The sequence below is a fragment of the Penaeus vannamei genome, chromosome 8 (assembly GCF_042767895.1).
Source record: "Penaeus vannamei isolate JL-2024 chromosome 8, ASM4276789v1, whole genome shotgun sequence".
In the NCBI taxonomy this organism is placed as follows: Eukaryota; Metazoa; Arthropoda; class Malacostraca; order Decapoda; family Penaeidae; genus Penaeus; species Penaeus vannamei.
Genome location: NC_091556.1, coordinates 25,229,266 through 25,246,989, shown reverse-complemented (window position 1 = coordinate 25,246,989; position 17,724 = coordinate 25,229,266). Strand labels below are relative to the sequence as shown.

At 53.5% G+C, this 17,724-nt stretch overlaps 3 protein-coding genes across 3 annotated transcripts; 1 reads left to right on the top strand and 2 right to left on the bottom strand.

Moving 5' to 3' along the window:
- Nucleotides 1-211: 211 nt before the first annotated feature.
- Nucleotides 212-11,405, bottom strand: LOC138862347 (mucin-19-like). The gene is made up of 9 exons (XM_070124074.1): nucleotides 10,460-11,405; nucleotides 10,040-10,165; nucleotides 9,560-9,745; nucleotides 9,016-9,385; nucleotides 8,646-8,785; nucleotides 6,447-8,341; nucleotides 6,116-6,359; nucleotides 5,415-6,061; nucleotides 212-397 (listed from the first exon to the last, which is right to left on the bottom strand). The coding sequence occupies exons 1-9, from the start codon at nucleotides 11,403-11,405 to the stop codon at nucleotides 212-214; spliced, it is 4,740 nt and encodes a 1,579-aa protein (XP_069980175.1).
- A 41-nt stretch (nucleotides 11,406-11,446) lies between these two features.
- Nucleotides 11,447-12,224, bottom strand: LOC138862346 (uncharacterized). The gene is made up of 2 exons (XM_070124073.1): nucleotides 11,595-12,224; nucleotides 11,447-11,473 (listed from the first exon to the last, which is right to left on the bottom strand). The coding sequence occupies exons 1-2, from the start codon at nucleotides 12,222-12,224 to the stop codon at nucleotides 11,447-11,449; spliced, it is 657 nt and encodes a 218-aa protein (XP_069980174.1).
- On the top strand, nucleotides 12,223-17,256 carry LOC138862344 (mucin-2-like). The gene is made up of 2 exons (XM_070124072.1): nucleotides 12,223-16,741; nucleotides 16,988-17,256. Exons 1-2 carry the CDS (start codon nucleotides 12,223-12,225, stop codon nucleotides 17,044-17,046), a joined length of 4,578 nt encoding a protein of 1,525 aa, XP_069980173.1. The 3' UTR covers nucleotides 17,047-17,256.
- The last annotated feature ends 468 nt before the right edge of the window (nucleotides 17,257-17,724 follow it).

Genomic DNA, 17,724 nt, shown 5'->3' with positions numbered 1-17,724 from the left:
GTTTTCTGGAGTATCACGGTTATCGCACACTTGCTTAGCTCCCTCACTGGAGGGGGAGTACCTGTAGCCTACCCCTGCAACCTGCAGCATGACATACTTCACCCAGGTTGGGTCCAGGTCCACAGCCTGTCCTCTCGCCCTCACCATCAGCAGCTTCTCGAAGACGCATACCGAGACCTGATTGGTTGACCACGGACACCTCACAGCTCGCCTATTGGACCGCAGGCTCCCCTCCTTCCTGGGTGGCTGGCACAGCTCCAGCATCCGGGCCAAGTTCAGCACTCACGATCCTCCAGCCGAGCAAGACCCAGCAAGCAGCAACTAGGCCTACCCAGGCCTTAGCCCTCGGGGGAGCCACCCCTGCTCTCCCTGTCGATCTCCAGCACACCAGCCATACCTGTGGGCAGTCACACCCACACTCAAAAGCTCCTTAAAGAGATGATTGACACCGGTCTATGGCGGATGCAAATCCATTGCCATAGAGGTAAGGATAAGGATAAGTCTGATATGCGAAGCTAAGCCTCGCCCGGGCTATGGGGGAGCCCGGCCTGTGCCGACTAATGTCGACTCGATCAACGTGTGTCAGCGAGTGCTGACGCGACAGAGCTTAGTCCTTACCCACCGTGGTGCCCAGCCACAGCAGTAACCTCCGGGCGACAATTGCAACTTCTCGCGCCTGGACAGGGCGCGAACCGCCGACCCCTCGGATGAGAGGCCGACACGTTACCACTGTACTAGCCTGAAGGCTAGTCAAGGTACCATAGAGGTACAGTTCAGTTCAGTTAGATTTGCGAAGTCATGCTTCGCCCGGGCCTTTTCTCTGGGGTGGCCCGGCCTGTGTTAACTATTTCTAGTTAACTCAAATGTTTTCTTTGAACTGCATGCTTACCGCGGTGGCTGGATTGCAAGCAAGCGATCCAGCTGCCATGGTGAAAGCATGTTGCACACCCTTTTTACCAGCCCGGCGGCTGTGGTGGGTGGTCCCTGTCTCAGAAATTGTGTGTGTACACAATTCTGCAAGTAATGTAACAGGGTGGCGTTAGGCTCGCCGCAGTGTTTACATGACCTCCCAGACTCACTGTCAATAATTTGCCAAGCGCATTGGTAACCTAGTCTTAGTCTGAATAGTATGACTTCGGTACCTCTTTTTGTGTTTGGAGGAAGGGCCAGTGGCTCATAGCCTGAAGCATCTGAGTACCACTTGGCAGCGAGCGATTTTGTAATGTTTTCTCTATGTGCTCCCCGGAGGACCGCACACGCTGCAGCTTTGGTACCTTGGCTCAGTCCCCTTCGGCTGGGTTTAACGATCATGGAGGATGGGGGCATACCCCTACCCTTTTCGGCTAGTTTATCAGCAAGCTCGTTCCCTTGTATGCCTATGTGGCTTGGGACCCAGTTTATGATGATTCTTCTACCTTGACTAAGGATTCTTTGGGCTATGTATAATACTGTTGTCAAGAGGTAGATGTTATCTGGGGGCATGCTATGCTGTAAACTGTCAATAGTTGCTCTTGAATCTGTGTGAATGACAACGTGCCCTCCCCTCAGGGACGCGTGTGTCAATGTTTCCATGATCGCAACCGTTTCAGCCTGAAGCGTTGAGGCATTGTCAGTGACCCTAATGGATGCTGTGGTATCCTTTGTTGCAAAGCCGGTGCCTGCAGTATGGTTTATTGGATCCACAGATCCGTCCGTATAGTAAGTTATACTACCCGGCGGAGTTATTTGTTCAATGACCCTTTGTGCTTGTGCCTTTAGGCTAGGCATGAAATATTGATCTTTTCTCATTGTGAGATTTAAAATTGAGAATTCGATCATTTCGTTTGCCCACGGCGGGGGTTCTTTGTAATCAGGGTGGGGGGAGTCCATACCCTTGGCAAGCAATGAATCTTTTAGTTGAAAGCGTATCAAAACTCTGGCTGTATGTGTGAGCCAGGAATTGTCTGCAAACAACTGATAATCTTGTTGTAGGCGTCTGAGAACTCTTTGTCTTAAATAGGAGTTTGTGGGTGCCTGCAGGACCTTGGAAAGGAACTGTGCTGCCATTAGATCAATTCTAGTGTCCACGGACGGTAAATCAGTTTCCATGAGGAGGTTGATGACCTTTGTCCACTTAGGTGCACCTAGAATGATCCTGGCTGCTTCGTTTTGTATTGTTTCCAGTTTTTCTTTTAATGTGCTGGAAGCAATGAGGGCGACAGATGCATAGTCAATAATAGGACGGACAGCATGTACATAGAATGATCTTAGTACTTTGTGTCCTGCTCCTATGTGTCTCCCTGTCATGACTTTCATGACTGACAGTCTTTCCTTGGTTCTGTCAAGCAGGTATTGGATCTCCTTTTTGAAAGTGAGTGTGTGTCCTATCCATACACCAAGGTATAGATATTCCTTCACCCATTCCAGATCCATACCCTGTATGGTGAGTTTTTTGTTTCTGACATTGGTTCTCAGTGCCATTGCTTTGGATTTTGCTGCTGATATTTTTAGACCCGTCCTACAGCACTCTTCAGACACCAGGTTCAGACAACGCTGAGCCCTAGTTAGGCAGTGGTTGCCAGAGGCTATGATTGCCAAGTCATCTGCATAAGAGATGATCTTACATCCCTCTGGCAGGTGAATGTCGAGTATGTTGGACATGAGGGTATTAAACAGGGCTGGACTAAGAACCCCTCCCTGAGGAGTTCCATTTTCAAGTGGCATGTGCTGTGAGAGGTGGCCTTGAAATCTGACATTTGCTGATCTATTTTTAAAATAGTCAGCTATCCAGGCCAAGAGTCTGCCTTTGACTCCTTTGTGGATTAGGGTCTCTTGAATGGCAAGTGGACTTGCCAATTTAAAAGCCTTCTCCAGGTCAAGGAAGACAACCACGGCGGGCGAGGTGCAGATTGTGCTTAAGAGTGTGGAAATGCTATGAGCAGTGCTCTTACCCCTTGTGAACCCGTGCAGGTGTTCATGGGGGGGACCCGTTTTCCATCGGAGCCTGTTGAGTACCATCTTCTCAGCTGTTTTGCCCAGGCAGCTGAGAAGAGAGATGGGGCGGTACTTGCCAGGCTCCTTTGGCTTTGGGATGGGAACTATTGTGGCTTGTTTTCAGCTCTGGGGCACCGTGGCTGTTTGCCAGGATTTGTTGATAACCTGCAAGAATGCAAGTTCTCCTGCAAGGCCTAGATGCAAAATGATGGGGTGAGAGATCCCATCAGATCCCGGTGCTGACCCAGAACTGGATTTGTATGATTTTCTTAGTTCCCTAAGAGAGAACAAGGCATCTGCTTCATCAGCTTCGAGTGCCTTGTCTCTTATGAGAGCAAGTCTTTCTGGATTTAAGTTTTGTTGTTTTTCTCTCATCATTGGAGGCAGATTGTTGGTGCTGGTTCTGGCAGAGAACTCAAGCACCAATCTGTTAGCCTCTGATTGTGGGTCATGATGAGTGCATTTCGGGGCTTGGCGGCTTGTCGCTTGCCTGACCCGTTTCCACAGCTCTGTAAGGCTGGTCTGGTACCCAAAAGACTGGCACCATTCCAGCCATTTTTCCTGCCTTACTCTGTTGGCAGTTTCCTTGGCATCCACAACAGCTTCCCTCAGCAGGGCCAGATTGTCGGGAGATCTTTGCCGTCGGAAGTTTTTTCTACACATATTAACCCTGTGGTTGACCTCTTTGATCTCGTCATTATAGTACCAGGCGTCTTTGTGAGTTCTGGACCATGGACGAGTTTTGGGAATGGTTTGTGAGGCTGCCTGGTTTATGGCCTGGATTAGCCTTGCCTCTAGCACATCCACATCTTCATTATCGTTATTGGGTTCATTGTCTTTCAGACATCGAGCCAAGCCTTCTTGGAAGGCAAACCAGTTGGCCTTGTCAGTTTTCCATTTAGGAATGTGATGTGGTCTTTGGGCTGGACCTGCATCCATTAGTGTGGTGACTATGCCGTAGTGATCACTAGTAACTGTATCATCAACACACCATCGAATTCTCTCCACCATTGTTGCAGTGGCAAAGGTGAGGTCTAGGACCCCTCCCTTCACATGCGTTGGTTCTTTGGTGTTGAGAAGAGCGATCTCAGGGAATGTCTCAAGCACTTCTGCTATGTGAATGCCTGCCGCGTTCGGCCTTTTGCGGGGATTCAGCATGGCCATGTGTGCATTGAAGTCTCCCCCTATGATCACTCGGTCTTGTGCTGCAGTAGCACAGACCTGGTTTAGATCTAAGCTCTCACACAGTGGTTTGCTATAAATATTGTATATTTTTATAGAGCCCCCAGGTAGCTGAATCTCAACAGCAAGAGATTCAACACCATCTCCACAGTGCGGCGGATTGGCTATTAAGGAGCAAGGGATAGCTTCTTTTACCAGGGTCATCAGGCCTCTAGTACCATCCAGGTTTGGAGTGGTGAAGGCATGATATCCTGAGAAGCACACGGATCCCATTGTTAGTGTCTCCTGGAGCATGACGACGTCAATGCTCCTTGCTCGCACAATGGACTGGAGAAATGAGTTCTTGCTTTTATAGCTACAGATATTCCACTGCAGTATGCTTAGATTGTGTGCCATGATGGTTACTCAGTGTCACTTGCTTCATCTTCTGAGGCCCCAGTGCTGGTGGCATCAGATAAATACAGATCCTCATTGATTGAGGATTGTACAACTTCCTCTAAGTCAGACACTCCGGTTAAGGCCTTACCAGGGGATGTAGGGCCTAGGTTGGAAGTGTCACCTTGGTTCGGAGTGTGTGTGTGTGTGTGTATATATATATATATATATATATATATATATATATATATATATATATATATATGTGTGTGTGTGTGTGTGTGTGTGTGTGTGTGTGTGTGTGTGTGTGTGTGTGTGTGTGTGTGTATGTGTGTCTGTGTGTCTGTGTGTCTGTGTATATATACATACATGCATATAGATAGATATAGATGTATCCATCCACACATATATAGATAGATAGACTGATAGATAGACAGATAGATAGATTCATACATACATACACACACATATAGATAGATATACATATACATGTAAATATAGATATATATAGATATATACATATATTCACACACACACACACACACACACACACACACACACACACACACACACACACACACATATATATATATATATATATATATATATATATATATATATATATATATATATATATATATATATATATATATATACATATACATGAAATTTTATGACAATAGCTCAGAAAATCAATAGATGTGCTTCCTTCCACGCACGTACACACAAACACACACACAGAAACATATACATAAAAAAAAAATTATGACAATTGGTCTTAGAACATCATTCGACGTGCTTCCTTTAAATGCTAAATATCTTTTCTTTTCCATCAGGATGTTGCTCCTACATATATATGTGTTTGTTGCTATGACTGCGGCTACAACAACAGCCACAACCACCTCTGCTACCACGACCGCCGACACGACGACACCTGCGGCTACATCCACAGCCACAACCACCTCTGCTATTACAACCGCCGACACCACAACTCCTGCGGCTACAACCACAGCCACGACTACCTCTGCTACTACAACCGCCGACACGACGACACCTGCAGCTACAACCACAGCCACAACCATCTCTGCTACTACAACCACCGACACGACGACTCCTGCGGCAACAACCACAGCCACAACCACCTCTGCTACTACAACCGCAGACACGACGGCACCTGCGGCTACAACCACAGCCACAACCACCTCTGCTACTACAACCGCAGACACCACGACTCCTACAGAAACAATCACAGCAACAACCACCTCTGCTACTACAACCGCCGACACCACGACACCTGCGGCTACAACCACAGCCACAACCACCTCTGCTACTACAATAGCCGACACCACGACTCCTGCAGTTACAACCACAGCCACAACCACCACAGCCACAACCGCCGACACCACGACCCCTGCGGCTACAACCACAGCCACAACCACCTCTGCTACTACAACCGCAGACACTACGACTCCGGCTACAACAGCCACAACCACCTCTGCTACTACAACCGCCGACACGACGACTCCTCCGGCTACAACCACAGCCACAACCACCTCTGCAACTACAACCGCCGACACCACGACACCTGCGGCTACAACCACAACCACCTCTGCTGCTACAACCGCCGACACCACGACACCTGCAGCTACAGCCACAGCCACAACCACCTCTGCTACTACAACCGTCGACACCACGACTCCTGCGGCTACAACCACAACCACCTCTGCTACTACAACCGCCGACACCACGACACCTGCAGCTACAACCACCTCTGCTACTACTACCGCCGACACGACGACACCTGCAGCTACAACCACAGCCACAACCACCTCTGCTACTACTACCGCCGACACGACGACTCCTGCAGCTACAACCACAGCCACAACCACCTCTGCTACTACAACCGCCGACACCACGACTCCTGCAGCTACAACCACAGCCACAACCACCTCTGCTACTACAACCGCCGACACCACGACTCCTACAGCAACAACCAGAGTCACAACCACCTCTGCTACTACAACCGCCGACACGACGACTCCTGCAGCAACAACCACAGCCACAACCACCTCTGCTACTACAACCGCCGACACCACGACTCCTGTGGCTACAACCACATCCACAACCTCCTCTCCTATTACGACCGCCGACACGACGACACCTGCGGCTACAACCACAGCCACAACCACCTCTGCTACTACAACCGCCGACACCACGACACCTGTGGCTACAACCACAGCCACGACCACCTCTGCTACTAACACCGCCGACACGACAACTCCTGCAGCAACAACCACAGTCACAACAACCTCTGCTACTACAACCGCCGACACCACGACTCCTGTGGCTACAACCACAGCCACAACCACCTCTGCTATTACGACCGCCGACCCGACGACACCTGCGGCTACAACCACAGCCACAACCACCCCTGCTACTACAACCGCCGACACCACGACTCCTACAGCAACAACCACAGCCACGACCACCTCTGCTACTACAACCGCCGACACCACGACACCTGCGGCTACAACCACAGCCACGACTACCTCTGCTACAACAACCGCCGACACCACGACACCTGCGGCTACAACCACAGCCACCTCTGCTACTACAACCGCCGACACCACGACTCCTGCAGCAACAACCGCAGCTACAACCACCTCTGCCACTACAACTGCCGACACCACGACACTTGCGGATACAACCACAGCCACAACCACCTCTGCTACTACAACCGCCGACACCACGAGTCCTGCGGCTACAACCATAGCCACAACCACCTCTGCTACTACGACCGCCGACACTACGACTCCTGCGGCTACAACCACAGCCACAACCACCTCTGCTACTACAACCGCCGACACGACGTCTCCTGCAGCTACAACCACAGCCACAACCACCTCTGCAACTACAACCCCCGACACCACGACTCCTGTGGCTACAACCACAGCCACGACCACCTCTGCTACTACAACCGCCGACACCACGAGTCCTGCGGCTACAACCACAGCCACAACCACCTCTGCTACTACGACCGCCGACACTACGACTCCTGCGGCTACAACCACAGCCACAACCACCTCTGCTACTACAACCGCCGACACGACGTCTCCTGCAGCTACAACCACAGCCACAACCACCTCTGCAACTACAACCCCCGACACCACGACTCCTGTGGCTACAACCACAGCCACAACCACCTCTGCTACTACAACCGCCGACACCACGAGTCCTGCAGCTACAACCACAGCCACAACCACCTCTGCTACTACGACCGCCGACACTACGACTCCTGCGGCTACAACCACAGCCACAACCACCTCTGCTACTACAACCGCCGACACGACGTCTCCTGCAGCTACAACCACAGCCACAACCACCTCTGCAACTACAACCCCCGACACCACGACTCCTGTGGCTACAACCACAGCCACAACCACCTTTGCTACTACTACCGCCGACACGACGACTCTTGCGGCTACGACCACAGCCACAACCACCTCTGCTACTACAACCGCCGACACCACGACTCCTGCGGCTACAACCACAGCCACAACCGTCTCTGATACTACTACCGCCGACACGACGACTCCTGCGGCTACAACCACAGCTACAACCACCTCTGCTACTACAACCGCCGACACGACGACTCCTGTGGCTACAACCACAGCCACAACCACCTCTGCTACTACTACCGCCGACACGACGTCTCCTGCAGCTACAACAACAGCCACAGCCACCTCTGCTACTACAACCGCCGACACGACGACTCCTGCAGCTACAACCACAGCCACAACCACCTCTGCTACTACAACCGCCGACACCACGACTCCTGCAGCTACAACCACAGCCACAACCACCTCTGCTACTACAACCGCCGACACCACGACTCCTGCAGCTACAACCACAGCCACAACCACCTCTGCTACTACAACCGCCGACACCACGACTCCTGCAGCTACAACCACAGCCACAACCACCTCGGCTACTACAACCGCCGACACGACGACTCCTGCAACTACAACCACAGCCACGACCACCTCTGCTACTACAACCGCCGACACCACGACACCTGCAGCTACAACCACAGCCACAACCACCTCTGCTACTACAACCGCCGACACCACGACACCTGCGGCTACAACCACAGCCACAACCTCCTCTGCTACTACAACCGCCGACACCAAGACACCCTCGGCTACAACCACAGCCACAACCACCTCTGCTACTACTACCGCCGACACGACGACTCCTGTGGCTACAACCACAGCCACAACCACCTCTGCTACTACAACCGCCGACACGACGACTCCTGTGGCTACAACCACAGCCACAACCACCTCTGCTACTACAACCGCCGACACGACGACTCCTGTGGCTACAACCACAGCCACAACCACCTCTGCTACTACAACCGCCGACACCACGACTCCTGTGGCTACAACCACAGCCACAACCACCTCTGCTACTACAACCGCCGACACCACGACTCCTGCGGCTACAACCACAGCCACAACCACCTCTGCTACTACAACCGCCGACACCACGACTCCTGCAGCAACAACCACAGTCACAACCACCTCTGCTACTACAACCGCCGACACGACGACTCCTGCAGCAACAACCACAGCCACAACCACCTCTGCTACTACAACCGCCAACACAACACCTGCGGCTACAACCACAGCCACAACCAACTCTGCTACTATAACCGTCGACACGACGACTCCTGCAGCTACAACCACAGCCACAACCACCTCTGCTACTACAACCGCCAACACAACACCTGTAGCTACAACCACAGCCACAACCACCTCTGCTACTACAACCGTCGACACGACGACTCCTGCGGCTACAACCACAGCCACAACCACCTCTGCTACTACAACCGCCGACACGACGACTCCTGCGGCTACAACCACAGCCACAACCACCTCTGCTACTACAACCGCCGACACCACGACTCCTGCGGCTACAACCACAGCCACAACCACCTCTGCTACTACAACCGCCGACACAACGACACCTGTGGCTACAACCACAGCCACAACCACCTCTGCTACTACAACCGCCGACACGACGACTCCTGTGGCTACAACCACAGCCACAACCACCTCTGCTACTACAACCGCTGACACCACGACTCCTTCGGCTACAACCACAGCCACGACCACCTCTGCTACTACAACCGCCGACACGACGACTCCTGTGGCTACAACCACAGCCACAACCACCTCTGCTACTACAACCGCCGACACCACGACACCTGCGGCTACAACCACAGCCACAACCACCTCTGCTACTACAACCGCCGACACGACGACTCCTGCAGCTACAACCACAGCCACAACCACCTCTGCTACTACAACCGCCGACACCACGACTCCTGTGGCTACAACCACAGCCACAACCACCTCTGCTACTACAACCGCCGACACCACGACACCTGCGGCTACAACCACAGCCACAACCACCTCTGCTACTACAACCGCCGACACCACGACACCTGTGGCTACAACCACAGCCACAACCACCTCTGCTACTACAACCGCCGACACGACGTCTCCTGCAGCTACAACCACAGCCACAACCACCTCTGCTACTACAACCGCCGACACGACGACTCCTGTGGCTACAACCACAGCCACAACCACCTCTGCTACTACAACCGCCGACACCACGACACCTGCGGCTACAACCACAGCCACAACCACCTCTGCTACTACAACCGCCGACACGACGACTCCTGCGGCTACAACCACAGCCACAACCACCTCTGCTACTACAACCGCCGACACCACGACTCCTGTGGCTACAACCACAGCCACAACCACCTCTGCTACTACAACCGCCGACACCACGACTCCTGCGGCTACAACCACAGCCACAACCACCTCTGCTACTACAACCGCCGACACCACGACACCTGTGGCTACAACCACAGCCACAACCACCTCTGCTACTACAACCGCCGACACGACGTCTCCTGCAGCTACAACCACAGCCACAAGCACCTCTGCTACTACAACCGCCGACACGACGACTCCTGCAGCTACAACCACAGCCACAACCACCTCTGCTACTACAACCGCAGACACGACGAGTCCTGTGGCTACAACTGCAGCCACAACCACCTCTGCTACTACAACCGCCGACACCACGACTCCTGCGGCTACAACCACAGCCACAACCACTTCTGCTATGACGATCGCCGACACAACGACCCCTGTGGCTACAACCACAGCCACAACCACCTCTGCTACTACAACCGCCGACACGACGACTCCTGTGGCTACAACCGCAGCCACAACCACCTCTGCTACTACAACCGCCGACACGACGACTCCTGCGGCTACAACCACAGCTACAACCTCCTCTGCTTCTACAACCGCCGACATCACGACTCCTGTGGCTACAACCACAGCCACAACCACCTCTGCTACTACAACCGCCGACACGACGACTCCTGCAGCTACAACCACAGCCACAACCACCTCTGCAACTACAACCGTCGACACGACGACTCCGGCTACAACCACAGCCACAACCACCTCTGCTACTACAACCGCCGACACGACGACTCCTGTGGCTACAACCACAGCCATAACCTCCTCTGCTACTACAACTGCCGACACGACAACTGCGGCTACAACCACAGCCACAACCATCTCTGCTACTACAACCGCCGACACGACGACACCTCCGGCTACAACCACAGCCACAACCACCTCTACTACTACAACCGCCGACACCACGACTCCTGCGGCTACATCCACAGCCACAACCACCTCTGCTACTACAAGCGCCGATACCACGACTCCGGCTACAACCACAGCCACAACCACTTCTGCTATTACAACCGCAGACACCATGACTCCTCCGGCTACAACCACAGCCACAACCACCTCTGCTACTACAACTGCCGATACGACAACTGCGGCTACAACCACAGCCACAACCACCTCTGCTACTACAACCGCCGACACCACGACTCCTCCGGCTACAACCACAGCTACAACCACCTCTGCTACTACAACCGCCGACACCACGACTCCGGCTACAACCACAGCCACAACCACCTCTGCTACTACAACCGCCGACACGACGACTCCTGCGGCTACAACCACAGCCAAAACCTCCTCTACTACTACAACTGCCGACACGACAACTGCGGCTATAACCACAGCCACAACCACCTCTGCTACTACAACCGCTGACACGACGACTCCTCCGGCTACAACCACAGCCACAACCACATCTGCTACTACAACCGCCGACACGACGACTCCTGCGGCTACATCCACAGCCACAACCACCTCTGCTACTACAACCGCCGACACCACGACTCCGGCTACAACCACAGCCACAACCACCTCTGCTACTACAACCGCCGACACTACGACTCCTACGGCTACAACCACAGCCACAACCACCTCTACTACTACAACCGCCGACACCACGACTCCGGCTACAACCACAGCCACAACCACCTCTGCTACTACAACCGCAGACACGACGACTCCTGCGGCTACAACCACAGCCACAACCACCTCTGCTACTAAAACTGCCGACACGACAACTGCGGCTACAGCCACAGCCACAACCACCTCTGCTACTACAACCGCCGACACAACGACCCCTGCGGCTACAACCACAGCCACAACCACCTCTGCTACTACAACTGCCGACATGACAACTGCGGCTACAACCACAGCTACAACCACCTCAGCTACTACAACCGCCGACACCACGACTCATGCGGCTACAGCCACAGCCACAACCACCTCTGCTACTACAACCGCCGACACCACGACACCTGCGGCTACAACCACAGCCACAACCACCTCTGCTACTCCAACCGCCGACACGACGACTTTTGCGGCTACAACCACAGCCACAACCATCTCTGCTACTACAACCGCCGACGCGACGACCCCTGCGGGTACAACCACCTCTGCTACTACAACCGCCGACACAACGACACCTGTGGCTACAACCACAGCGACAACCACCTCTGTTACTACAACCGCCGACACGACGACACCTGTGACTACAACCACCTCTACTACTACAACTGTCGACACGACGACCCCTCCGGCTACAACCACAGTCACAACCACTTCTGCTACTACAACCGCCGACACCACGACACCTGCGGCTACAACCACAGCCACAACCTCCTCTGCTACTACAACCGCCGACACAACGACACCTGTGGCTACATCTACAGCCACAACCACCTCTGCTACTACAACTGCCGACACCACGACTCCTGCGGCAACAACCACAGCCACAACCTCCTCTGCTACTACAACTGCCGACACCACGACTCCTGCGGCAACAACCACAGCCACAACCACCTCTGCTGCTACAACCGCCGACACCACGACACCTGTGACAACAACCACAGCCACAACCACCTCTGCTACTACAACCGCCGACACCACGACACCTGCGGCCACAACCACAGAAACAACCTCCTCTTCTACTACAACCGCCGACACCTCGACACCTGTAGCTACAACCGCCGACACCACGACACCTGTGGCAACAACCACAGCCACAACCACCTCTGCTACTACAACCGCCGACACCACGACACCTGCGGCCACAACCACAAAAACAACCTCCTCTTCTACTACAACCGCCGACACCTCGACACCTGTAGCTACAACCACAGCCACAACTTCCTCTGCTACTACAACCGACGACACGACGACACCTGTGACTACAACACCCTCTGCTACTACAACCGCCGACACGACGACCTCTCCGGCTACAACCACAGTCACAACCACCTCTGCTACTACAACCGCCGACACGACGACACCTGCGGCTACAACCACAGCCACAACCACCTCTGCTACTACAACCGCCGACACCACGACTCCTGCGGCTACAACCACAGCCACAACCACCTCTGCTACTACAACCGCCGACACCACGACTCCTGCGGCTACAACCACAGCCACAACCACCTCTGCTACTACAACCGCCGACACGACGACTCCTGCGGCTACAACCACAGCCACAACCACCTCTGCTACTACAACCGCCGACACCACGACACCTGCGGCTACAACCACAGCCACAACCACCTCTGCTACTACAACCGCCGACACCACGACACCTGCGGCTACAACCACAGCCACAACCACCTCTGCTACTACAACCGCCGACACCACGACTCCTCCGGCTACAACCACAGCCACAACAACCTCTGCTACTACAACCGCCGACACCACGACACCTGCGGCTACAACCACAGCCACAACAACCTCTGCTACTACAACCGCCGACACCACGACTCCTCCGGCTACAACCACAGCCACAACCACCTCTGCTACTACAACCGCCGACACCACGACATCTGCGGCTACAACCACAGACACAACCACCTCTGCTACTACAACCGCCAACACAACACCTGCGGCTACAACCACAGTCACAACCAACTCTGCTACTGCAACCGCCGACACAGCACCTGCGGCTACAACCACAGCCACAGCCACCTCTGCTTCTACAACCACCGACACAACGACACCTGCGGCTATAACCACAGCCACAACCACCTCTGCTACTACAACCGCCGACACAGCACCTGCGGCTACAACCACAGCCACAGCCACCTCTGCTACTACAACCGCTGACACAACACCTGCGGCTACAACCACAGCTACAACCACCTCTGCTACTACAACCGCCGACACGACGACTCCTCCGGCTACAACTACAGCCACAACCACCTCTGCTACTACAACCGATGACACAACGACCCCTGCGGCTACAACCACAGCCACAACCACCTCTGCTACTACAACCGCCGACACCACGACTCCTCCGGCTACAATCACAGCCACAATCACCTCTGCTACTACAACCGCTGACACAACGACCCCTGCGGCTACAACCACAGCTACAACCACCTCTGCTACTACAACCGCCGACACGACGACTCCTCCGGCTACAACCACAGCCACAACCACCTCTGCTACTACAACCGCCGACACCACGACACCTGCGGCTACAACCACAGCCACGACCACCTCTGCTACTACAACCGCCGACACCACGACACCTGCGGCTACAACCACAGCCACAACCACCTCTGCTACTACAACCGCCGACACCACGACTCCTGTGGCTACAACCACAGCCACAACCACGTCTGTTACTACAACCTCCGACATTACGAATCCTGTGGCTACAACCACAGCCACAACCACCTCTGCTACTACGACCGCCGACACGACGGCACCTGCGGCTACAACCACAGCCACAACCACCTCTGCTACTACAACTGCCGACACGACTCCTGCAGCTACAACCACAGCCACAACCACCTCTGTCACTACAACCGCCGACACCATGACTCCTGCGGCTACAACCACAGTCACAACCACCTCTGCTACTACATACGCCGACACCACGACCCCTGCGGTTACAACCACAGCCACAACCACCTCTGCTGCTACAACCGCCGACACCACGACACCTGCGGCCACAACCACAGCCACAACCATCTCTGCTGCTACAACCGCCGACATTACGAATCCTGTGGCTACAACCACAGCCACAACCACCTCTGCTACTACAACCGCCGACACGACGACTCCTGTGTCTACAACCACAGCCACAACCACCTCTGCTACTACAACCGCTGACACCACGACTCCTGCGGCTACAACCACAACCACCTCTGCTACTACAACCGCCGACACCACGACACCTGCGGCTACAACCACAGCCACAACCACCTCTGCTACTATAACCGTCGACACGACGACTCCTGCAGCTACAACCACAGCCACCTCTGCTACTACAACCGCCGACACCACGACACCTGTGGCTACAACCACAGCCACGACCACCTCTGCTACTACAACCGCCATTACGAATCCTGTGGTTACAACCACAGCCACAACCACCTCTGCTACTACAGCCGCCGACACCACGACACCTGCGGCTACAACCACAGCCACAACCACTTCTGCTACTACAGCCGCCGACACCACGACACCTGCGGCTACAACCACAGCCACAACCACCTCTGCTACTACAACCGCCGACACCACGACACCTGTGGCTACAACCACAGCCACGACCACCTCTGCTACTACAACCGCCATTACGAATCCTGTGGTTACAACCACAGCCACAACCACCTCTGCTACTACAGCCGTCGACACGACGACTCCTGCGGCTACAACCACAGCCACATCCACCTCTGCTGCTACAACCGCCGACATTACGAATCCTGTGGCTACAACCACAGCCACAACCACCTCTGGTACTACAACCGCCGACACCACGACACCTCCGGCTACAACCACAGCCACGACCACCTCTGCTACTACTACCGCCGACACGACGACTCCTGCGGCTACAACCACAGCCACAACCACCTCTGCTACTATAACCGTCGACACGACGACTCCTGCGGCTACAACCACAGCCACAACCATCTCTGGCAGTACAACCGCCGACACTTCGACTCCTGTGGCTACAACCACAGCCACAACCACCTCTGCTTCTACAGCCGCCGACACGACAATCCAAGAGGCTACAACCGCAGCCACAACCACCTCTGCTACTACAACCGCCGACACCACTACTCCTCCGGCTACAACCACAGCCACCTTTGGTACTTCAACCGCCGACACGGCGACACCTTTGGTTACAACCACGTCTCCTACTACAACCTCCGACATTACGAATCCTGCTGCTACAACCACAGTCATAACCACCTCTGCTTCTACAGCCGCCGACACGACAACCCAAGAGGCTACAACCACAGCCACAACCACTTCTGCTACAACCACCGCTGACACAACTCCTTGGGCTACAGCCACAACCACAACCGCCTCTGCTCCCAACACCACTGACAAAACTACAAGTGAAACTACGACCGCTGACACCGCCGATGGCGCTGCGACCACTGCCACCATCCCTCCTGTCACCACGGCCACTGCAACCACCGCAGCTGCCACATCCGCTGGCACAACCGCTGTCAGCCATGCCAGTGCTCCCACTGCCACCGCCGGTGTCACGCCCTCTGACCCTGCCAGCGGAGCCACCGGAAGCGACGCCGCCACCCCCAGCGCCCCCGTGGGCACGGCGCTGCCCCCGCACCTCCCCTCCTGCGGCTGCGGCTGCGGGACCAACGTCAAGTCGACCACCGTCATCAGATGCAAAAAGGGCGCCAAAGGTTTCGCTTGTCGCTTCCCATCGTTTGTCGTTCATCTGTCGGAGGTCCTTCCGATGGGCGTGATGACCAAAGTCAATGGCTGATGATAACCCATGTCATTCCTGACCTTGTTGCCATAAATGATACAGCTGTCATATGTTGCAGCCATCGTTAGTGTAGGCAAAAGCAGTTCCCAATCATTTCAAAAGCTTTTTGATAATACACTAGGAGACTGGGCACTTATCTCAACCCAATATCTCGTTCCAGGTTGCAAGAGGCACGGCAGCGTCTTCCTCAAGGTCCTTCAGAGAATCAAACGCAACTGAACAGCGCACTCGAAGAATCGCCGGCCTTTGTCGCTGACGAAGCCGCAGCTGATTTCTTGGGCGACCGAGCGAGGCGTTTCGCGTGCGATCGGCAGTCTGTTTAGAATACAAGTTCATCTCGGTAGTTTGGGGGACTCGTGTCCTAAGATTTTACATATGATTATCATTAAAAAGACAAACAAGTAATAAGGACAAAGAAGTAAAAAGACACACCGCAAGTAAATATATATATATATATATATATATATATATATATATATATATATATATATATATATATATATATATATATCTTTATGAGTTATCCTGCCCAGTATTCGGATCACTACCAAAATTTTAATGGCATCTAAGTGTGGCTAAGACACATTTTTGGTTTTAAAAAAAGTCATATAAAATTGTTTATTGCTTTTTAAGTTATCCTGCCAACCAATTATCCAACAAACTACCCAACGCTACCATAAACATAGTCTCCTAGGCGGAGCTAATAATAATAATAATAATAACAACAATAATAACGATGATGATGATGATGATGATGATAATGGTAGTAATAATAAAGAGAATGATAATAATAGTAATAATTTTAACCATTATGATAATATTAGCAATAATTATAACCATTATGATAATGATTACAATGTGATAATGATATGTGTTTCATTCACTAAGATCAATGAG

Bases quoted from the DNA above. Each gene is read 5' to 3' on its own strand.
- LOC138862347 (XM_070124074.1), bottom strand. From the start codon at position 11,405: ATGGTGTCTGCGGTTGTAATAGCAGAAGTGGTTGTGGCTGTGGTTGTA. The intron at 6,360-6,446 runs GTGGTGTCGGCG...GTAGTAGCAGAG, and splicing joins TGGTTGTAGCTGCAGGAGTC to GTGGTTGTGGCTGTGGTTGT. The intron at 398-5,414 runs GTAGCCGCAGTC...GACTGCCCACAG, and splicing joins AGGTGGTTGTGGCTGTTGTT to GTATGGCTGGTGTGCTGGAG.
- LOC138862344 (XM_070124072.1), top strand. From the start codon at position 12,223: ATGACAACTGCGGCTACAACCACAGCTACAACCACCTCAGCTACTACA. The intron at 16,742-16,987 runs GTTTCGCTTGTC...ATCTCGTTCCAG, and splicing joins ATGCAAAAAGGGCGCCAAAG to GTTGCAAGAGGCACGGCAGC.
- LOC138862346 (XM_070124073.1), bottom strand. From the start codon at position 12,224: ATGTCGGCAGTTGTAGTAGCAGAGGTGGTTGTGGCTGTGGTTGTAGCC. The intron at 11,474-11,594 runs GTAGCCGGAGTC...CTGTGGTTGTAG, and splicing joins AGGTGGTTGTGGCTGTGGTT to CCGCAGTTGTCGTATCGGCA.